Source organism: Myotis lucifugus, unplaced genomic scaffold (genome assembly GCF_000147115.1).
Source record: "Myotis lucifugus unplaced genomic scaffold, Myoluc2.0 scaffold_9, whole genome shotgun sequence".
In the NCBI taxonomy this organism is placed as follows: Eukaryota; Metazoa; Chordata; class Mammalia; order Chiroptera; family Vespertilionidae; genus Myotis; species Myotis lucifugus.
Window position 1 is genome coordinate 8966123 of NW_005871057.1, and position 24304 is coordinate 8990426.

At 41.7% G+C, this 24304-nt stretch overlaps 1 protein-coding gene across 1 annotated transcript; it reads left to right on the plus strand.

The window, feature by feature from the left end:
* The first annotated feature begins 18409 nt into the window (after positions 1–18409).
* On the plus strand, positions 18410–19924 carry LOC106696217 (endogenous retrovirus group K member 7 Gag polyprotein-like). The gene has a single exon (XM_014451497.1). It carries the CDS (start codon positions 18410–18412, stop codon positions 19922–19924), a length of 1515 nt encoding a protein of 504 aa, XP_014306983.1.
* Positions 19925–24304: the final 4380 nt, after the last annotated feature.

Below are 24304 nucleotides of genomic sequence, written 5' to 3' on the forward strand. Positions count from 1 at the left end.
CAGGGGGTTGGGGCTCCGTACCCTGTCACGCACAGAGCAGGGCCAATCGGGGTTGGGGAGCTCCCCCCTGTCATGCACAGAGCAGGGCCCAACAGGGGGTTGAGGAGCTCCCCCCTGTCACTCACAGAGTAGGGCCGATAGGAGAGTAGGCACCACCCCCTGTCACACATACAGCAGGCGATCAGGGGGTTGAGGGGCCCGCCACTGTCACACTCAGGGCAGGCCCAATGGGGAGGTTATGGCTCTACCCCGTCACACACAAAGCAGGGCCCGTGGGGGGGGGGGGGGTTGGGGCGCCGCCCCCTGTCACACACAGAGCAGGGCCGATCAGGGGGTTGGGGCACTGCCACTCTCACACTCAGGGCAGGGCCAATGGGGAGGTTATGGCTCTACCTGTCACACACAGAGCAGGGCCTGTGTTTGGGGGGGGGGTTGGGGCGCCGCACCCTGTCACAGACAGAGCTGCAGGGCGATCAGGGGATTGGGGAGCTCCCCCCTATCAGGCACATAGCAGGGCTGATCAGGGGGTTTGGGCGCTGCCCACTGTCACGCTGATCCGGTGCCAGGAGGCCTTGCGGCTCCGCTGATCCCGGTGCTGGGAGGCATATTACCCTTTTACTATATAGGATAGAGGCCTGGTGCACAGGTGGAGGCCGGCTGGTTTGCCCTGAAGGGTGTCCTGGATCAGGGTGGGGGTCCCCACTGGGGTGCCTGGCCAGTCTGGGTGAGGAGCTGAGGGCTGCTTTCAGGCTGGCAATTTACTGAAGCTCCCAACCACTCCTTTTTTTCTTTTTCTTTTTTTTTTATTCTGGGCCAGCTTTAGCTCTGGCTCTAGCTCTGAGGCTTCCGCTGCTATAATCGAAACAATGTATAACTCTAGCTCTGAGATCCCGGCTGGCTGAAAGCTTTTTCTGGGGTTTTGTTTAGCTTCTATATTTGCAACATAGTTTCTTAGAGTTGCAGCTCAGTGGCCTGCAAGTCAGGCAGGGAACGTTGCAGGCTGCAGTCACTGGAGCAAGCAAGCCTCATGTTCGCTTCCAGCTGCCTGGCTGCCGGCTGCCATCTTGGCTGACAGTTAATTTGCATAAGGATATGCTGATTAGCCAATGGGAAGGGTAGCGGTCATACGCTAATTACCATGTTTCTCTTTTATTAGTGTAGATAGGTCTTTTTTGAAAGGCATGAGCCAGGGGTATACATGCAGAAATTGTCTTCCAGACTTCCTCTCACCACACACATGAATTCCAGTAGCAGCTAGAAGGAAATTAAGAGTTTTAGAGGTTGAGCAACAGCACTAAGAGATACTTCGAAGTATCCTGAAAATATCAGTTAGCTAGAGACAGAAGAAAATTGACGTTTATCCTAGTACCCTTCTTCTAAATATAGCTGAAGATAGCTCAGTTGTGTCAAAGAAAACCACGAATTTCCCTTTTATTGCAAAGTTGAATGAGAAAGCAAAAAACCTATCAGTCATGAAAAGAGTGAGTCCAGACAGATCACATGGTAAAGATAGAAACTGGAATATTTAAGATAAATATTTCATCAGTTCAGGAGAGTGCAGATGGTGTGCAAGGTCTTTCAAGATAGTTTAAGATACTAAAGTATGCCATGGAACTCCAGAGGGTGTAGCTCTGTTGGTTGAGTGTCCTCCCATGCACCAGGAGATCAGCAGTTTAACTGATTTCAGAGAGAGGAAGGGAGAGGGAGAGATAGATTGAGGCATCAGTGAGAGAGAATCATGGATCAACTGCCTCCTGCATGCCCCCCACGGGGAAGTGACTGAGCCCAAAACCAAGGCATGTGCCCTGACCAACAATCAAACCATGACCTCCTGGTGCATAGGTCTATGGTTAGCCACTGAGCCACACCAGCTGGGCTAAAAATGTAAGAACATATTTAAAATAAATAAAGTATCTCATGGGTTATGGGGACCACCATTGTTTATTGGCTTCTGTTACTTTCTTTTTCTGTGTAAATTTGGAACGTATTCACTTCTCCCCAATTATTTTACTGGATTATGTTTAGCCAAGTCAGAGACCTGCCATTAACCTATAGCAAAATCCACCATTCACCATTCTTCCAAATATGAGACTGAACTAAGTGTTCACTTTAGGGGATGTTTCATATTATTAGTTTATGTCTAATATACTCATGTCTCAAATTCATTTACTTTCTCCATGAATGAATTCTATCATTTTTTCAGAGATAAAAACTTATAATACCTGACACTGAGTTTCTACAGCTGATGATATATATATATATATATATATATATATATATATATATATAGTCATCATATATCTGCTGTACAGTTGCTGGGCTTTTATATATATATACTAGAGGCCCGGTGCATGAAATTCCTCAGCCCGGCCTGTGCCCTCTCACAGTCTGGGACCCCTTGCTCCTTACCGCCCACCTGCTTGCTGCTCCCTACCACTCGGCTTGCTGCTCCTCAGTGCTGCTATGGAGGTTCCTGCCACCTCCGCTGCACTCACCAGCCATGAGCCCGGCTTCTGGATGAGCAGCACCCCCCTGAGGGAACTCATTGTAGCTCCAGGCCCTGGTTGGTGTGGATCAGTAGTTAGAGTGTCCTCCCACGCATCAAAGGGTCATGAGTTCGATTCCAGGTGAGGGCACATACACAGGTTGTGGGTTGCTTGGGCAACTGATCAATGTTTCTCTTTCTCTTTCCCTCTCCCTTCCTCTCTCTCTAGAATCAATGAAAAGAACATATCCCTAGAGGAGGACTTAAAAAGAAAAAAAAATGCTGGTTTGGTTCAGTGGATAGTGCTTTTGCAGGCAGACTGACGGGTACCAGGTTGGATTCCAATCGAAGGCACATACCTGGGTTGCCGGCTTAATCCAGGGCCCTGGTTGGGGATTCAGCAAGAGACAACCATTTGATGTCTCTCATTTTAGTTTCTTTCTCCCTCCCTTCCACTCTCTGTAAAAATAAAACAAAATAAACAAAAAAAAATGCAAAAATGTCCTCAAGTGAGGATTAACCAAAACAAACAAACAAACAAACACCCATTCCCAGTGTGATTATTGAAGGAGCATATGAAGTATTTGTTGAATGAACGGGAAGGGATGAGACTTTGCTTTCTAACTGTTTTAGCAACTCTGCAAGCCAGAGGGTTTATTTTTATTTTTAAAAAAATATATTTTATTGATTTTTACAGAGAGGAAGGTAGAGGGATGGAGAGTGAGAAACATTGATGAGAGAGAAATATCGATCAACTGCCTCCTGCACAACCCCTACTGGGGATGTGCCCGCAACAAAGGTATATGCCCTTGACCAGAATTGAACCCAGGACCCCTCAGTCCACAGGCCGATGCTCTATCCACTGAGCCAAACTGGTTAGGGCCAGAGGGTTTATTTTTTATTTTCATTTTTATTGATTGATTATTTTAGAGAGAGGAAGGGAGCGAGAGAAACATCAGTGTGTTGTTCCACTTACTATGCTCTCTTTGGTTGCTTCTTGTCTGTGCCCTGACCAGGGATCCAACCTTCAACCTTGCTGTATCAGGAGGAGGTTCTAACCCACTGCTCAGGGTGCTGCCTGTCAGGGCCCTTCAACAAAATCCCTCTGGTGTGCCCTGGCCCTTGCTGTGGGTCGGAGCTCCTCTGCCACAGCAAGGTTTGGGTTCCATTCAGTCAGGTTTTGGGTTTGATTCCTGGTCCAGGCTGACTGCTGCTCAGCAAGTGACCAAGGACCATTGAAGTCCATGTGCTCTAGTCATTCGGCCGGGACCTGGGGTTCCATGTCTGACTTGGCCGACTCTGATCCCTGCTACCCCCAGTCCTCCATCCAGGGCGACTTCAACTATAAAAGCTGCGTGGCCTCCAGGTAGGTCGCCCTCTCCATGGCTCGCCAGGCTTGGTTTCTCCACAGTTGCCTTGGGAGGCTGATTTCCAGGTTCCCAGGGAGAGCGCCCTCCACTCCGGACTCCCAGGGAGAGCCGGTTGGGGGCATGAGTGCTGGCTGACCTCTGCGGTTGCCCCACCAGCCCCGAACTCCCCTGCCTGTGGCCCCGCCCCTCACTTCCTGATCTGAGATAAGGGGACCACAGGCACCTCAGTACCCAGTCCCCTGGGTGCCGCCATGTCTGTGGCCCCGCCCCTCCCTTTGCCATTGCAGATCAGAGGGCTGCAGGCACGGCTGCACCCTGGAGCTGCACCCTGTGCCCAGGGGCAGCCTTGCCTGTGACCCTGCTCCTCACTTCCTGATCTCAGATCAGGGGACCACAGGCAACTCAGCACCCGGTGCTCAGAGTGCTGCCATGCCTGCTACCCTGCCCCTCCCTTCATGATCACATATCCAGGGGCCGCAGGCATGGCTTCACCGGATGCCCTGGGTGCCGCCATGCCTGTGGCCCCGCCCCTCCCTTCACGATAGCAGATCAGAGGGCTGCAGGCACGGTTGCACCCAGGGCCTGCACCCGGTGCCCTGGATGCTGCCATGCCTGCTGCCCCACCCCTCCCTTCTCCATTGTAGATCGGGGGCTGCAGTCCCAGCTGCACCGGATGCCCTGGGTGCCGCTGTGCCTCTGGCCCGGCCCCTCCCTTTGTGATTGCATATCCAGGCCTCGCTGCTCCACTGATCCCGGTGCTGGGAGGCACATTACCCTTTTACTATATAGAATAGAGGCCTGGTGCATGGGTGAGGGCCGGCTGGTTTACCCTAAAGGGTGTCCTGGATCAGGGTGGGGGTCCCCACTGGGGTGCCTGGCCAGTCTGGCTGAGGGGCTGAGGGCCGTTTTCAGGCTGGCGGGTGACTGAAGCTCCCAATCGCTCCTTTTTTCTTTTTTTTTTTTTTTATTCTGGGCCAGCTTTAGCTCTGAGTCCTCAGCTGCTGAAAGCAGGTTTCTGGCCTTTGTTTACCTTCTGTATTTGATACAATGTTGCGGTCCGGCTGGCTGAAGCCCTGCTGACTAACAAAGGTTTCTGGGGTTTGGTTTAGCTTCTATATTTGCAACATAGTTGCTTAGAGTTTCAGCTGAGAGGCCCGCATGTCAGGAGGGGAACATTGGAGTCCGCCTTCACTGGACCAAGCAAGCCTCCTCTGTTCGCTTCAGTGCATGGCTGCCGGCCGCCATCTTGGCTGGCAGTAAATTTGCATATCGCCCTGATTAGCCAATGGGAAGGGTAGCAGATGTATGGCTAATTACCATGGTTCTCTTTTATTAGAGAGGATACAGTAAGGTCTTGACTTACGAGTGTCCCGACTAACGAGTTTTTTGAGATACCAGCTGGCTCTCGGCCGATTTTTTGCATTGAGTTGATAGAGTAATTTGAGTTAATGAGCTCCTTAACGAGCTCCTTAACGAGCTCGGTCCTGGAACAAATTAAACTCGTAAGTTAAGGGCCCACTGTATATAGATTGTTTAACTATTTTAAACAAATAGAGAAAACTGTTGAAATGTTTCTTTGAAAACATTTTTAAACCTGATATTGATATTTGAGTAAATACTTTGAATTGTGCTGTAGTTTCATAGAACAACCTCTGCCCATCCCTCACTTACCTTAATTATTTTTCATAATTTCTTGATTTTTCTGTTTTTAATTGGTGATTTTGAGATCAATATTTATTGTCTTCTAATTTAACTCTCTTTAAAGTTAACTGAAACAATTTTAGCTTTGTGATTTCAAGAAATTACTTTTAAGTAAATTGTCAATATTGGTTTATTAATTTTATTATGTCTTATGCTTATTAAAGGAATAAAATTCACCTTTAAACCCTTTTATGTCAGGGCCAATATTTTACTATTCTGTAAAATTATAAAAATAATATCCTTCTCTCTTTATCTTGTAGTTTCATTGTGATGATAAGTGCAAAATTGCTTTATGAACAATGACACAGTATCCAAGGAAATTGGTGCATTGACTACATTGATTGGAGTCTGATGTTAGTAAGATACAACTTGTTTCAGTTATTTTATGTTGCTTTCTGGTGACACATAGTCACTCTAGTGACTTCCTGATTATGAATTAAAAAAAAAAGTTTCTTTCTGTAATATATGAGCCTCCAGGGCAATAATTAAAAATTGGAAGTAGGTAAGAAAATGGTTGTTAACTTTCATTAGTATTCTAGTTCTGCAGTCAGATTTACAAAGTGTGACCTAAAGCATCTAACTCCATTTTATAATAGTTCTTGAGACTATCAACTGTATGGGCATTGTTTATTAGCCTCAAAACCCTGAGATTTTTACTGTTTTATTACAGAAAAGAGACAATTCAATGATAAAGGAAACATTTATGAGATCAGAAAAAACATGTCTGTCATGAATATTTAGACATCATTTTTTGTTAATTCCATCTCAGAAAGTGAGAAAAGTTAAGAAACAATGGGGTCTAGGGGAAGTACCAGTGGACAATGGAATTATCGAATTATATGATTTCAATTATTATCAGGAAAAAAATATTTTTTATTTTATAATTTATAATCAACAAATAATTTCTTCCATATTATTTTCTTTTATATCTTAATATCTCAAGAATATTCATGTGCTTGTCTCCATACAATCTTTACCCTAAGGAAATTTCTATGCCAGATTAAAATATGAACAATTAAAGAAAACAACAAAACATGTTTTCCTAGTTCCTTGGATTTTGTTTTTGCCTGACCTTGTTTATGCGAGAGCTCTCACTTCATATAAAATATTGACAAATTGATATATACTTTCCATTGACCCTAAAATAATGGTTTAATCCAGTCGGGAGGCTTGGATTAGAAGTATTAAATACAATTTGAAGCCCCAGGAGTACATTAGGATCTTAAAGTTATTTTGTGATGATAGAGCTCGTGAGCTAAGAATTGATTACCTACTGTCAAAATCATTCCCATCATCAAAACAGAGTAGTAAGACTGTGAGCTATGTCCACTTTTATTTACTCTTTTTGTATACCTGAATGAGATATATGAAAAACACAACAGTTGGATATATTTACAGTCCCCTTAGAAACTTTTAAAACTATAATTTATAAAAGTCCTCCAAAAATATTGAGTTATTTAGGAAAGATTAAGTTTTCAAATCAATGAGCTTGATATGGCCCAGCTGGTGTGTATCAAAGAGAATGTTGAAGACTTTCTGCAGTTAGTACAGTAATGTGGCCTGTTATCTCAAGAGAAGTGTCAAATACTTTCCTAACTGTAGTATTATGATACATTTCCTGTTCTATATACCCACCATGACTTTTGTTTTTGAGATCTGCAGAACAAAATCAACATCTGAATTTAGATAGCACTGCTTTGACTATTTTAATTCAAATGTGTAATTACTAAACCAATGGTTTAAATAATCTAAACAATATGCAAAGTTCAATGAAGTAGAATTGCATTATGATATTGTTTAGGTAATGAATTAGTCACAATAATTAAATAGTGACTATTTCCTTTCTGAAGCTTACAAAAATTCAACATTATGTGTATTATTATTATTAAACATATTTTACAAATTATGTTTGTCAAATAAATAATGACCAAATTAAGTGACTGAATAAAAGAAGTAGTGCCCTGGCTGGTTTGGCTCAGTGGACAGAGTGTTGACCTGCGGACTGAAAGGTCCCACATACGATTCTGGTCAAGGGCACATGACCAGGTTGTGGGCTCGATCCCCAGTGGGGAGCATGCAGGAGGCAGCCGATCAATGATTCTCTTTCATCATTGATGTTTCTGTCTCTCTCTCCCTCTTCTTTACTCTCTGAAATTAATAAAAATATTAAAAAAGAAGTAGTATAGTGAAAGAAAATAGATTGTGTAAATATATTCCATTTGTAATAAGTTATAAGTTGCACTTATGACTCATTCATATGGCTGAGCCATCAACTATATTTTACACAGGGTAAAATTTGATTAATTTATTAATTCCAAGATATTTTATTTAGTCATAGACATGAAATAAATTAATCCGTTATAAATACCTTTATTTTACCTCAATTGACTAAAAATATATTACCTACAATTATTCAAATAATTAAATCAAAATATTTAGCTGCTATATTAACATTGTGGGGTATTTGTTAATTAAGCTTTTTATTTGTTAACTTATTTTTTCACAGAAACATTGCATAAAAGCCAAATATTGCCCTAGCCAGTTTAGCTCAGTGGATAGAATGTTGGTTCTGGGACTGAAGGGTCTCAGGTTCATTTCTGGTCAAGGGCATGTACCTTGGTTGCAGGCAGGCTCCATCCCAGGTCCCGGTCAGGGTGAGTGCGGGAGGCAACCAATGGATGTGTCTCTCTCAGACTGATGTTGATGTTTCTCTCTCTCTGTCTCCCCCTCTCCCTACCACTCTCTAAAAATCAATGAAAAAAAATATCCTTGGGTGAGGATTAACAACAACAACAAAAAAAAGCAAGAAAGAAGAAATGCCAAGTATTTACTAGACTTAAACATTGGTCATTTCTAGTAGCAAAGAGTATTATAAAAATGTAATTAATATACACTTAACAAAATTTTAAAAACCTCTTTCTTTATGCTAACATAATATTTACTAGTACTTTGTATTGCCACTAAAAACAGTCTTGCTTTCTTGGGTATAGACAACTTTTATTAATGTAATTATTTGTGTGCTTTCAAATAGTTTTTGGAGGTTGTTCAAAATTAAATCCTAAAATTTTGAAGTGGAAGAATTGTAAGATTAGATTTTTTATTTCTCATAGTTATTAGAAAATTATAGATTGTTCCATGGTTTCTGTATATGGAATAAATACATGTTTGTATAGGAAAATATTCTTGTAACATGACTCATGTATACTTGTGGTCCTTAACCATTTTGGAGTCCTGAAACTTCTGATAATGTGATGAAAGCACAGAAATTCTATCCAGAAAAATTTAAACACACACACACACACACACACACACACACGAAGTTTGTTATAAGTTCAAGAACGTTAAAGACCCACAGAAGACAATGCTTGGATTTATCTTGAGTCATAAGCATCAAATCAAAGACCTCAAAGATTTGATTCTCAACAAATACTTGTTTGCCAGAGCAAGCGATTATCAGTGGCTATCAGTCCTGATATGTTTTCAGAATCTAGTTATCAATAAAACAATGTCCATCAAAAATACTTGAATTGCCTGGCCTTTGTGGCTCAGTGGTTGAGCATCTATCTATAAAACAAGAGGTCACGGTTTGATCCCCAGTCAGGGCACATGCCTGGGTTGTGGGCTTGATCCCCAGTGTGGGGAATGCAGGAGGCAGCTGATCAATGATTCTCTCTCATCATTGATGTTTCTATCTCTTTCTCCCTCTTCCTTCCTCTCTGAAATCAAATATATATATATATATATATATATATATATATATATATATAATTAGAGGCCTGATGCACAAAATTCTGCAAGAGTACGCCTTTCTTCCTCAGGCTGCCGGCACTGGCTTCCCTCTGGCACCCAGGACCGGGGCTTCCCTCTGACACCCGGGACCTGGCCTTTTCTCACAGCTCCAGCTTCATCCGGAAGGATGTTCAGAAGGATGTCTGGTCTAATTAGCATATTACACTATATATATATATATATATATATATATATATATATATATATGTATATGTATATATATATATATATTTTATATATTTGAATAGATATTACCAAGGCCCAAAGTTGTTTAATGTTATAGATAATGCAATTCAGATCATGTCATTAAAATGATAGGGAAAACTTTGCTTTTATATGTAAGTGGGTGCTGGGAGGAAAAATATGAAATAAAAATGAGTTAAATCATACGAACAGTATAACCAACAAAATAAATAACACTAGACAGTTATCCTGAATAAATTATACTTTTAACAACAAAGGAATCTAGGTGAAGGAAACTGACTAGATTAGGGCAAATATATTTACTGATAAAGACCTTAACTATTTATGAAAGGTAATATACTCTTATCTGAAAAATGGGGCCAGAAAAATTGCAGTTCTTCTAAAACTACTATTATTTTTCCCCATATCATAGCTCAGTTTTAAGCTCTCTCCTGCTGTTTCTTCTGACACTTCTATGGTAAATGAGAACGATTATCAGCAGCAATAATTTTTTTCCTACAGAGTCAGTTAGATGGATAAGTAGAATTAATTGCCACTTAGGTGATGTATGTTTTGAAAAGTCCTCCATCCTCCAATAGATAACCCATCTTAGGGTTGATGCCTGAAATGCCTATTATTATATTTGCTTTTTGGGTAAGAGAGTGAAACTCCAGAAAGCCCTTGAGAAATGAAAATAAATTATTACTGATCATATTTGGATTATTATGTAGAGCTTGCACTTTTATTTTCTGTCAAATGTGCAGGTCATGAATCCTTCCTGGTATTTAGGGGGAAAGCTCATGAAATGTGCATTAACCTGGTAGACATATTTTCTTTCAATAAAAAGAATTGTTGCCCTAGCTGGTTTGGCTCAGTGGATAGAGCGTCAGCCTGCGGACTGAAGGGTCCCAGGTTCGATTTCCATCAAGGGCACATGCCCAGGTTTTGGGCTCAATCCCCAGTAGGGAGCATACAGGAGGCAGCTGACCAATGATTCTCTCTCATCATTGATGTTTCTATCTTCCTCTTGCTCTCCCTCCTCTCTGAAATCAATAAAAATATATTTTTTAAAAAGTTGTTGAATGTTAAGAAAGGATTTTTTCATATTGCTTTTATTTATATTTCAAAATTAATTATTTTTATTAACTTTTCTTAAGGTTGACATTATTACACGAGTCCCCCTTTGTCTGCCTCCATTTCCCCCGCCTTCCTCTTCCTTTGACTTTGCCAAATTAATCATATTGCTTTTAAATTTGTTTTTCCTTTCTTACTATTATAAGAATCACAAACTTGGGAGGAGGGGACTCTGAACAGGTGGACAAGAAACATACTGAGAGCCAGTGAAGGAACTATGAACAAATGTGACTTTCATGAAGTGAAAGCTTAAATTTGAAACAGTGCTTGTCCTATATTCTGAATGATTTAAGTGTTCAGCTATGGTTTAGCTTAAATTCACTTAAAACTGACAAATTTTGTCTAGTTGTTGGAGCCATGGTTCATGGCAAATATACAGATTTAAAATTATTAAATTAATCACCTTTTAAATTATCTGAATAGTTCCTGCCTTTCAAAATAGACAGATTTTTAAATATAATAGCTCTATTTCATAAAGTTGGATAAAACTTACTTATAAGGCTATGGTAAGAAAGGGACATGCCTAGAACACAGAGGGCATTCACTAAATAGTGGCAAATTAATAACATTTAGTTGTATTGAACAATTGAAAGTATTGGTGCACAATGTCCCTATTATCAAAAATTTGTGTGTTATGCTTATATTATCTATGATTTCATCCAAAAATTATAAAACATTTATTTTTATATTATCAAAAATTAAACCAACTATAATATCATGGCAGAAGAGAAATTATATCTTAAAATTTAATTATTAATTTGAAGGCAATTTCTAAATATTCACTTGTGCCGAGCCAGCTCAGCCAAGGGTTTGAAAGCCTGAGTGAGGGTGGTGAAGGGATGAAGAAATGACAGACAAAGAGAATAAGCTGGGTCTAGGAATAGGTGGATCTTCCTGTGCCTGGCTGAGGCCACAGAGAGAGAGATCCAGAGGCAAGCTGAGCCTTCATTTTGTAGCCAGAGGTAAACAAGGTAGTGGTCACCATAGTTACAATGTTTTTGTGAGTTTCACTTGTTTTGGCAGCACTTGCTACACCTCCCACAGCCCATTAGCTACCTAGGAAGGTCATAAGGTTAAGCCTAATTTTGCTAAGAAGACTGTGCCCTCTAAGCTGGGACTTGTTTGTGACTTTGCCAACAGGTCAGTCTGAGGCTTAACCCTATAGCTGCGCCCTACATTCACTCATATTTTCTTCTATCTAATTTGGCCACATTCTCTCATTTTCTCTTATTTTTGCTAAGCTTATAGATGGAGCTGCAGTTTTTCTTTTCCAAACTGACTATCTTATCTATCTATCTATCTATCTATCTCTCTATCATCTATCATCATCATCATCATCATCATCATCATCATCATCATTATCTATCATCTATCTATCTATCTATATATCTATCTATCTATCTATCTATTTATCTATCTATCTATATTCTTCTTCTTCATCATCATCATCATCATCATCATCATCATCTATCATCTATCTATCATCTATCATCTATCTATCTACCTTCATCATCATCTATCATCAACCATCACTTAATATCTATCTAGTTTGAAACTTCTGGGGTTGCATAAGAATAAAAGGCTACTTAATCAAAATAGTATTTTTATCATTTGTTAGTGAAACTATTAAACCCAACTTTTTCATTCTACTGTGTACCTTAACCACATAACCAAACATAGTAATTTTTAAGTTTACTTCTTTAAATGAATAATATTATTGAAATTGCAAGCTTAATGAATGATAAAGCAATAGATCCCGAAGAAACATTGATTTATGTTTTTTTTCTTTGATATTAACTAGTAATAAATTTTTGAAAAAATTGATTAAACCTCTGGCATTTCAGATTCATAATCCATTAAATGAGGTATTCAACAATAAATCCTTAGATTTATTTTTATTATTATTTGTAATATATTTTTATTGATTTTAGGGAGGAAGGGAGAGGGAGAGAGAGATAGATGAGAGAGAATCATTGATCTGCTCATTGATCTGCTGCTTCCCGCATGCCCCCTACTGGGACTCGAGTCCAGAACCCGGGCATGTGCCCTTGACTGGAATTGAACCCGGGACCCTTCAGTCTGCAGGCTGATACTCTATCCACTGAGCCAAACTGGCTAGGGCTACATCCTTTGATTTAAATGTTGTTTGAAAATAACAAGTTTTGTTTCATCTTAGAAGAAAATGTTATTGCTTTTATAATAAAACATTTAGAAATAAAATTGGTTATGTTGAGACTAATAAATAGCTGCAGGAAATCTACAAGAAATCAAATAACTATAAGAAATATATAAAATCCATAAATTCAAGCTTAATATCATACATTTTCAGTAATGTTTACAAATTGCAAATAATACAAATGAATGTTCCTGAAGATTTTATGTAGATCAAATCTAAAAATCATGCGAGTCCAACATAAAAATTGACCTCAAAATATTATTTATGATGTCATCCATATGCAAAGAAAAAATACTTCATTTTAGCTAGAGACCCTGTGCAGAAGAAATTACATTTTGGAATAAGGCAGAACATCAATATATGAATAGATTTATTGGTCTAAAAAAAAGTAAGTAACCAGTTTAATTTTTAGAGAGCGAGGGAAGGGGGGAGAGATAGATAGGTAGGTAGGTAGATAGAGAGATGATAGATAGATAGATGATAGATAGATAGATAGATAGATAGATAGACTCCCCAACAGATGATTGAACCCACACCTTACGTATGTGCTCTTTTGGTGTATGGGACAATGCTCCAACCATCTTAGCCACCCAGGCAGAGCATGACCAGTTTTTATTTTCTTTTTTAATGAGTTTAGATAAACATGTTTCTCTTAGTTGGACTTGATATAGGGGACTCTTTAGAACTATTTGTGAATGTGTATGTTAACATATGTATGCATATATGTGAACATTTATTGTGTTTATTGCCTTTGCTCTTTTTGACTCAAATACTCATCACTAAGATTTCTGATACTTTATAGGTATGCAAATAAACACTGCAATTTCTCTGTATTACTATACATCAAATAACTGCAAACTCTCTAAACACTCAAAGCAACTCAGTGTGTTCTCTGTTAACTAAATTTTGAAAACTTGACAAATACATTTTAAAGTACCCAGTTCCTGGGAAAAAAGACAAAAAAAAAACAACAAAAAAAGAACTAGAGATTTAGATAATATGGGCTATAACTGCATGATGAAATACATGTATATTGACATTTATGTAATTTTTTTTAAAAAAACCTACTATGGAAAAGTTGAAACAAAGCTTAATTTTTCTCCCTTTTTCTTGAATAAGTTTACTTAACTTTATGGAACAAGGAGGGTAATTCAGCTCACGGACAGCAGTGGGTTGAAAGCCATTGCTATTTGCATTCTTGTATTTTAACAAACAGAAACGGTGGCACCATTAGATTTTGTGTATTAAAATGAAGACTCCTCATTTATAATTAATAAAATGTATAAGTCAAGGCCCATTTATAAAATGATTATTTGCAGTTTCCCTCAAATTAGAATCCTATATTCAATAGGAAGACTTGTGTGGTGACCTCTATAAACTCAGCAATAGGAAGTTGGCTGAAGTTATTATTTTTCAGTCCAATCATAGTAGTCTATATATATCAAAGCCTAAGCGACCATCACAACTGAACGGGCGACCGAATAGGCTACGTGGGGCAACCAGGCTGGCATGGGGGTTAGTGAAGGACGACCAAATGACTGAGCAGCAGGCTGAGTGGGGCGACCAGGCCGGCACGGGGGTTAGTGAGGGACGACCAAATGACTGAGCAGCAGGCTGCAAAAATGGCAGTACCCACAGCCAGTAAGGAGGAAATATGCTTATTGACTGCCATGCCCTCAAAGACAGCGGCACCCAAAGCCAATAAGGAGGGAATATGCTAATTGACTGCCACACCATCAAAGATGGCGGCGCCCACAGCCACAAGATGGCTGGCAGGGGAAGGCAGTTGGGGGCGATCAGGCTGGCAGGGGAAGGCAGTTGGGGGTGATCAGGCTGTCAGGAAGAAGTGGTTAGGGGCAATCAGGCAGGTAGGCAGGCAAGCGGTTGGGAGCCAGTGGTCCCGGATTGTGAGAGGGATGTCCGACTGCCCACAGGGATTGGACCTAAACCGGCAGTTGGACATCCCTCAAGGGGTCCCAGATTGGAGAGGGTGCAGGCTGGGCTGAGGGACCCCCCCCCGTGCATGAATTTCATGCACCAGGCCTCTAATATTGAAATAATATACAAGTGCAAGGAACAACAAAGAAAATTCTACACCCTCTATCTTGTTTCCTAATCTGTGGCCTTTGCACCTTGGGTAAATGAGAAGTGGAATTTCACTGTTGTACAATAATTCTCAATTGCACAGTGTTTCCCAGTCTGGCTGCACACTGGAATCACTTAGGAAAAAAGAAATACTGATTCTGGAAATTCCAGAGCGCTTATGCTAGACTCTGAGAATGGAGCTCAGGAATGGTAGATGCTTCTCTGGTGATATTAACAAGCAGAATTAAAAAACTACTAATTTAAATATATTTGAGTAAAGAATGATAGTGTTCAGAAGAACTGGGTTTAGAATTTCATTAACAAAGCCAGAGTTTTGATCCATCTCTACTGTATGACCTTGAGAAAACTACTTAATTCTAACCCTGAGATACCTCTTCTGTGAAGTAAGAATAATAGTCATGACTACTTGAGAGTTGTAAGAATTTAATGCAGTGTTTTAGAAAGGAGTTCGTGAACCACCAGCATGAATGTCAACTGGAATACATAAAAAATACCAATTTCTAGACCCATCCCAAAAGTATTGGTAAGAATCCAGTAGTCTCGCTCTAGCTGGTTTGGCTCAGTGGATAGAGTGTCGGTCTGCAGACCAAAGGGTCCCAGGTTCCATTCCAGTCAAGAGGTTAAGGCCAAGTACTTTGGTTGCAGGCTCCTCCCCGGCCCAGACCCTGGTCACAGCTCCTACAGGAGGCAACCAATCAATGTGTTTCTCTCACATTGATGTTTCTCTCTGTCTTTCCCTCCTTCTTCCACTCTTCCTAAAAATCAATTAAAAATATCCTTGGGTAAGGATTAACAAAACAACAACAAAAAAGAATCAGTAGTCTGAATTCAGTAAATTATCCACATGATGCTTTTACATTTTTAGTTATGATAAACACTATTTTTATGGGTACTGGAAGTAACCATTAGGAGAATATCTAGTGCATACTAAGCATTCATTACATGTGAGCTATAAACTGATAAATGCAACTTTAAAGTTTGTTGGTATTTTACAACTTGGATTAGCTGAAAGTTTGTAAAAATTCAAATAATCAACCAAAAAACATTTTGCACATATTGCCAAACTACCAATTTGGCAGATTTGGGGCTGGAGTTATAATATAATGCATTAATTCAAATTTACAACTTTTGGAATCCTATTTAATGTACCCAGAATCCATGAGTTTTATTTCTTAAATATCTAAAATTAGAAAAAGATACCTTAGACCTTCAGGTTGTAGTTAGTTTAGTGAAATGAATGGTAGGATTGAGTGTCTTAGATGTTTGTATTTTTTATAAATTAAAAAAAATATTTACATGAAGGAACTTCTAGTTATCTGAATTATTTTTAGACTTTTAATATTATTTTTGATGTAATAATGTCTTACTTATCCAGAAAATATTGTTACATCTTCTAGATAAATAATTTATAGACAAATGCATTATCAGTGAAGTTATTATAATTGGAAGGTGATATACAAGAGTGGTTAGGGTCATGGACTTTTGAATTATACAGACCTAAGATAGAAATCACTCTGAATCGCTTATTAGTTTACTAGAGGCCCGATGCACAAAATTCGTGCAAGGAGCTCAGCCCCACTGTCATAGTGGTGGCTGCCTCGGCCGTGGCGGCTGCCTCTGCCACCTCTGCCTCCTCTGCCTTGGCCCCTGCCTCTGAGGTTTTGTCTGTAAGGGAGTCCAGAAGGACATCCATTCTAATTAGCATATTACACTTTTATTATTATAGTATGACCTTGGGTAAGTTACTAAATCCCAATTTTCTCATATGCTGTTAGGCTTAATGATAACCTTATTTCATAATATTGTTTCCCTTATTAAATAAGATAATAAAATAAACACAAAGTCTTGGCATTGCGTCCCATAGTTGCTGAGAACATGCTGTTTGTGCTTAAGCCCTGTTCTTGATGCCAGGCCTAACTAACATCTGTAATTTGTGAGGGCTTGTTAGTTTTGTTTCCATTTCTTATCAGCTCAGATGCCTTTTCTTTGGAACCAGATAACTTAGTCTCATACTGTGGTCTCCTCTCCTACCCTCTCTTAAATATGAATTATTAATATTATCTAAATAATTTCTAAGGCAATATTAATTCATTAACATTAGTTGTGTCAATATTTTTCCTAGATCAATTAAGCTAATAAATAATTAAATGAGATAAAGTTCAATAATCCCTCTAGGGGTTTTGCTTGCATAACGACCAATATTGATTTTTATTTCTCTTTAATAGATTGATAGTCAGTTTCATTAAGGATTAAATCAAGGTAAGTTTTGAAACATCTGGTAGACTCACTAACATAATCAACTGTATAAAAAAGAAAACTTGACAAAGTTAGATTTCTATTTTAATTTCTTGGAAGTATAACTAAATTGTTGGGTCAAGTCAGTGGAAGACATTAAAGTGATTATTAATGTAGACACATTGATTAAAAATCCTCCTAGACTACTTTTAAACCTCTCAACTGTTAGTCAGCATAATCCAGCTATACCACCACCATATTGTTCTTGTTATTTTAAAGTCTACCTGGACATAACTAACTTCCCTGTGTGCACTCATTTGAATAATTTTTTTTGTCCTGAATACACTATTATGAAAAGCAGTAATGTAATTAATTAAGTGTAGTATGCTTAGACTATTCCAAATTCTCAATATTTTTATTATCCAACTCTTATATTGCTTTGAAATAAAATGAATTAATATTTTACTTTGTGCCCTAGCCAGTTTGGCTTAGTGGAAAGAGGCCCGTGAACTGAAGGGTCCCAGGTTCGATTCTGGTCAAGGGCACATGACCAGGGTTGCGGGCTCAGTCCCCAGTAGGGGACGTGAAGGAGGCAGCAGACCAATGATTCTCTCTCATCATTGATGTTTGTATCTCTCTCTCCCTTTTCCTTTCCTCTCTGAAATCAATAAAAATATATTTTAAAAAATATATATTTTACATTGTATTTTATATGGTCAGATCAATAAATCGATTAATCAAGAATGTTGACATAGCATATAGAACTGGTTTGTTAACTTACTAAAAATGTGCAATACAATGTCTATCTCTATTACTCCTAAAACATTAGTGACTTGTACGTAGAGCTCGGGAAGTATGTCTCAGCGCTGCGGCTGATGCAATGGTGTGAGCACACTCCACCATGACATGCTTCCTCGGCACACCAGGAAGTAGCAACGCCTGCCTGAACGAACTCCTAGAGCCACGTGCATAGTACCCCAGCCTTTCAGCCATTGGTCGCCTGTAGCAACGTGTCTCCCTCTGATTGGTCCCCTCATGCTATATATACCCCTGTAGTTCCTCAATGAAACGGATCTGCGTCACTGAACCTGGTCTCCGGAGTCGTGCATGCAGACGCCCTAGCGAGTTGGGGCTCCGTCATCCTCACCCCCGAGGGACCCCCTGCATCATCTGGCGCCCGAACGTGGGGCCCCCGAACAGCTGGACAGGTGAGTGATCCTCTTCAGTAAAATGGGAAACCTACCCCCTTCGGCTAGAGCGCCACAAGCGCGAGCTCTCCACGCCTTACTGCAGAGTAGGCTAGTTAAGGTCTCTGAAAAGGAACTCCAAACTCATTGGGAGTATCTATTACAGTCCAATCCATGGTTAATCGAGGCCCCCATTTGGGACCCCTCCATTTGGGAGAAGGTCTTGAAAAGGATTCGATCCGCTGAGGTCCACGAGGAAAATCAGTTACCCCCTTCTCTGACACCGGCCATCTTAGCTATCCTGGCTTGCCTGTCCGGCGCTCCGCCCGAACCGCCAGTCCCAGTACCCACAGCCTTTTCAGCCACAGTGAAAGATGAGCCTCCCCCTAAGCTTCCCTTGCCACCTTACAATTCCCCGGTCACTACCACCACTCCCTCGGCACCTGAGGGTCCCCCAGAGGCCGACCCTTGGGAAGTATCTACCACCAACAGAGCTCAGAAGGAAGCCGAACAAAACGAAACTAAAACGGGGGAAGCCACTACCTCGGCCAAAGCAGCGCAGGGCAGGAAGCCAAGCGCAGGTCCCCCGCAGCAGACTGCTCCGGCCCCCCTTGTTGGGGACACGAACGATAATCCCTGGACAGGGCTATACCAATCCCAATGCCGGCAGAGGGACATGGCACGGTTCTCTTTGGGCTTAGAAACTCAGGCTTTCCTCGTCAACATTAATCCTACCGCCCCACAACCTCAGGCATGGATACCACCTAACCAAAAGGAGCTACTAGCCATTAGAAAGGCAGTACAGGAGGATGGGTTATCAGCCCCATATACCCAACAGCTCCTTGAAAATTTTAGTATAAATCTTAACTGCCCTCATAATTGGAAATGCCTCTCTCGCACCATACTAGCCCCAGGGGACATGATTCAGTGGAAGGCTTTGTTTTATGAACAGTGCAAGCAACAGGCGGAACACAATCGAGCCGTGGTAGCAGGAAAAGCCCATAATCTGCACGATGAGGCAGATGCACTACAGGGAGAAGGAGTTTTCTCTTCCCCTGCTGTCCAGGCCCAGGGGCACGCTAGATATTTTGATCAAGTCCGCCTCTGTGCTATGCGCGCTTTCGCCCAAATAAATCCGAGGGGTAAGCCTACGCGACTGTCCAAGCTCGTACAGGGTTCCAATGAAGAGTTTTCAGAATTTTTACATAGAGTCAGGGAAGCTGTGGACCGTAAGGTTACTCATGCCCAGGCAGCGGAAGCCCTTACCAGGGAGCTCGTCTGGGAGGGGGCTAATACTGAGCGCCTCCAGGCAATCGCTCCGGTTAAAGCAGGCAGTATAGATGACTGGGTGCTTACCTGTGGAGATGTAGGCAGTAAGTCGGCCGCCACCCTTGTGGCAGAGCTGGCCGCTCATATCAATCTAGGAGGACAATCGGGAGGACAGAAAGGAGCACGCTATGAGTGTAAAGGGATCGGCCATTTTGCGAAGGATTGCCCTAACAGGAAGAGAAAACAGGGAGGGGAAGGGAAAACCCCCCTCCGTTTGCCCCCGCTGTAGAAAGGGACTACACTGGCGCAGGGACTGCAGATCCAATAAGGATAAAGATGGCAATCCACTGCCCCCTTTAAACGAGAAGAGGAGCAGCTCTCAGCCCCGCCAGTAAGAGAGCAGCTGACCTAAGGGGTATATTGGACGCTACCTCTTACACAGAGCAAGGCGTTCCTTACCTTAATGGTCAAGGGAGAGAGAATAGAAGGGCTAGCAGATACTGGGGCAGATGTGTCGGTTATTCAAGAGGAGAAGCGGAGTTCCAAATGCCCGACCACTTCCGGTCCGCTAGTTCAGGGAGTCAGCGGCTACAAGAGGGCTGCCCAAGCTGCCAGGGGACTCTCCTGGGCGGACTCAGATGGGAATACCGGGACTTTCCGCCCACTCTTCATGACTGACATCCCCCACACTTTGTGGGGCCGAGACATCCTTGAGGCGGTCAATGCAATCATATACACCGCACCGCCCCCCCAATTCTAGGGGCCACTGTTCACCCACCGGCGCCACAGCCGATACAGTTATCATGAGACACCACTGACTCCATATGGGTAGAACAGTGGCCTTTACCACAAGAGAAATTACTGCCCTTAAGCAATTAGTACAAGAACAACTAGATGCTGGACTTGTTGAACCCTCTCTCAGCCCTCACAATACACCAGTCTTTGTCATACAAAAGAAGGATAAAGTAAAATGGAGATTTCTACAGGACCTCAGAGCTGTAAATAGACACATGAAAAAACTAGGCCCTCTACAACCGGGACTGCCTCACCCCTCGGCTATCGCAAGGGGAGCACATATAAAAATCATAGATATTAAAGACTGCTTTTTCTCTATCCCGTTGCACCTGGAGGACAGGCCCTACTTTGCCTTTTCAGTGCCCTCTACCAACCATCAACTACCGGCAGATAGATACCAATGGAAGGTACTCCCCCAGGGCATGAAGAACAGCCCTACTATGTGCCAGGCTTACGTTGGAGTGACAACCAAACCTCTAGCCAAACAATGCTTTATCACTCATTACATGGATGATATCCTTATTGCCCATAGGGACCCTATATGGCTAGAGGCATGCTACCAAACACTTATTAGCAACCTACAAGCTCTTAACCTCCATATAGCTCCCAAAAAGGTCCAGACCATTCCTCCATACTCCTTTTTAGGATATAAAATACATGAACAAATAGTACCCATAGCTCCTCAGCTTGCAATTCCTGATACCATATCTCTACATGCGCTACAGGAACTATGTGGCCAGATTAATTGGGTTAGGAACAGTTTATCAATCTCCACCGGGGCCCTAGTCCCCTCTTCCAATTGCTTGAAGGAGACACAGACCCCCTTAGTACCCGCTCTCTAATCCTCAAGGCCAAAGAGGTCTTAAAAGCTGTCAACCAGGCTCTAAGGGAGCTAGAGCTACACAGAATAGACTTGACCCAGCCAATCCGAGCGATAGTACTGGCCACCATTGGGACTCCGACAGGAGTACTATTTTAGGAGGGTCCTCTTTATTGGGTACACTTGGCCTACAGCCAGCTTGCTAAAATAACGCCCCCAACAGCGGCCTACGCCCTCATAGGACAGAAGCTCAGGCAGGCTTCGCTTACCCTATATGGAAAAGAACCTGACACTCTCATACTTCCTTATACGCAAGAACAAATCTCTCATCTATTAACCACAGATCTAGAAACACAGTTACTTCTCCTAAACTACCCAGGGCAGGTAGATAATCACCTACCCAATCATAGGCTCCTCCAAACCCTCCAAAAGGTACCGTTAGAGACACTAGGTCTGGTACGCCCCTCTAGTAAACCTATCCCTGGGGCACCCTGCGCCTTCACTGACTCGGGGAAGTACTGTGCAGCAATAATAAAGTCCCCTAAAACTTCCACCAACCCCACTTATCTTAGATATACTTATCAAGGCTCAGCACAAGTAGCAGAACTCAGAGCTATAATATACGCCCTTCTCTACTGTCAAAATAGTCCAGTCAATTTATTCTCAGATAGTGCTTACGCAGTGCATACAGCAAAAAATATAGGGTATTCCACCTTAAGAGTTAAAGATATCCCGCTAGATCAGAGCCTCCAACTCCTAAAGGACATCCTAGAGAACCGTAAACAGCCCTGGTATATCCAACACTTATGGTCTCATACTGGCCTACCAGGCCCACTTTCCCTAGGCAACGCAGAAGCGAACAAGCTAGTTCTTACCCTACAACCCATAGAAGAGGCCAGACTCCTACACACCAAATTTCATATGTCAGCCTCCTCTCTCCATAAGCTCTTCCCCCATCTGCCCCTAGCTCAGTGCAAGCACCTCATACGTGCTTGCCGATCCTGCGGCCCTCTACTACCCCTCGGGCCTTTACAACCCAGAGGGGCCAATCCCCGAGGACTACAGCCCAATGCCATATGGCAAGCGGATGTCACGGATGTCCCAGCATTTGGCAAATTGAAATATGTCCACACAGTCATAGATACTTGCTCAGGAGCTATGTTTGCCCAGGCCCAAATGGGGGAAAAGCCAAACATAGCATTGCCACCTTCAAGGCTGCCTTTCTCATCCTTGGATTCCCGTGGGAGGTAAAAACTGACAATGGACCATGCTACACCAGCACTCTATTTCAAGACTTCTTAAAATCACACGACATCAAGCATACCATGGGCATCCCCTATAGCCCCCAGGGACAGGCAATTATTGAAAGACTCAAGGCCCAACTGATTAAAGAAAAAGGGGGAGTGATAGGGAGAAATCCTCATACACTGCTAACCCAAGCCTTAACTACCCTCAATTATTTTCATTTTGATGAGCATGGATTAACCCCTATGTATAAACATTGGGGAGGACTCCGGGACATACCAACACCGCTTCCTTTGGTCCGGTGGAGAGACCCACTCACCGGAGCCTGGAAAGGCCCCGACCCGCTCTTAACCCAGGGGAGAGGGTATGCTTGTATTTTTCCAGAAGGCGACAAAAGTCCCGCGTGGATCCCTGCTCGTGACGTCAAACCCTACACCACCAGCAATGAGCCGTAGATAGCCACCATCGCCCCCCGTGGAGGAAATGGAGGACCTGACCATAGAAGAGAACCAGCCCCAACGGCGGAGACGACCTAGACACCGACGAGCCCACCCCATCACCTGGGGTGACATCAAGGCTCTACAAGACCAAGCTGCGCACATGGCGCCAGAGGGGAACCCGTCGGCAGGAACGTTATTCTTATTAATGTGTGCTATCATCACAGCTAATAGCACGGGTGCACACAGATAAGGACTGTGGACTGTGATACCTCACCCTGGCGTTCTCATGCCACTTGGTGTAGACAGTACCCAGTTTCCAGGGCACGTGCCTCTGCTACTCCTTTTACCCGTCTATAAGGCCACCGTTCTATCTCCTTCTGAGTAGTGACTACCCCTTTGCTTTGGCGCTAATTAGAAAGGAAGGGGGAGATGTAGTAGAACTCAGGAAGTATGTCTCAGTGCTGCCGCTGATGCAATGATGTGAGCACACTCCACCATGACATACTTCCTCGGCACACCAGGAAGTAGCAACGCCCGCCTGAATGAACTCCTAGAGCCACGTGCACAGTACCCCAGCCTTTCAGCCATTGGTCGCCTGTAGCAACGTGTCTCCCTCTGATTGGTTCCTTCATGCTATATATACCCCTGTAGTTCCTCAATGAAACGGATCTGTGTCTTTGAACCTGGTCTCCGGAGTCGTGCATGCAGACGCCCTAGCGAGTTGGGGCTCCGTCATCCTCACCCCCGAGGGACCCCCTGCATCAGTGACTAAAACATAAATCAATCATATAAATTATGATTATATGATTAAAACAAAATAAAGCAGTTAAAACAAAATAAAGCAGTGGCTTGGGGATTGTTGTTTGTTTTAAGTAAAACTGTACCATGTAAAATATTATATTGGGAAAGCAATGTGTAAATTTCATTGCAACGATTTTTTAATTCACTTATGGAAATCAGAAAAATGGTGGAAAATATATATTTATAATACATTAAAATATTTATATTAATATTGATATAAACATATTTTTAATAATAAAATATGTATTATAAAAATAATTTTTAAAACATCACTTTCTTATAAAATGAAACACTAAATATTAGAGTGACACTATGAATAGTATTTTGACAGCTATTTTTAGAAGTGTATCAGATCACTACTTATTAAGCACCTACTTATTAGGTAATATGTTGATGAATAATATATAGCATTATCTCCATTAAACTGAATTGGCTAATTGAGAGATATTTCAGAAAAATATTTAAAAATGATATTTTTACCTTTCAAAGATAATCAGTTTAGGTTACTTTACCTAGAAGGGCACTTACATTTTTATTGGTTTTATAGACTACACATAACACAGACTCA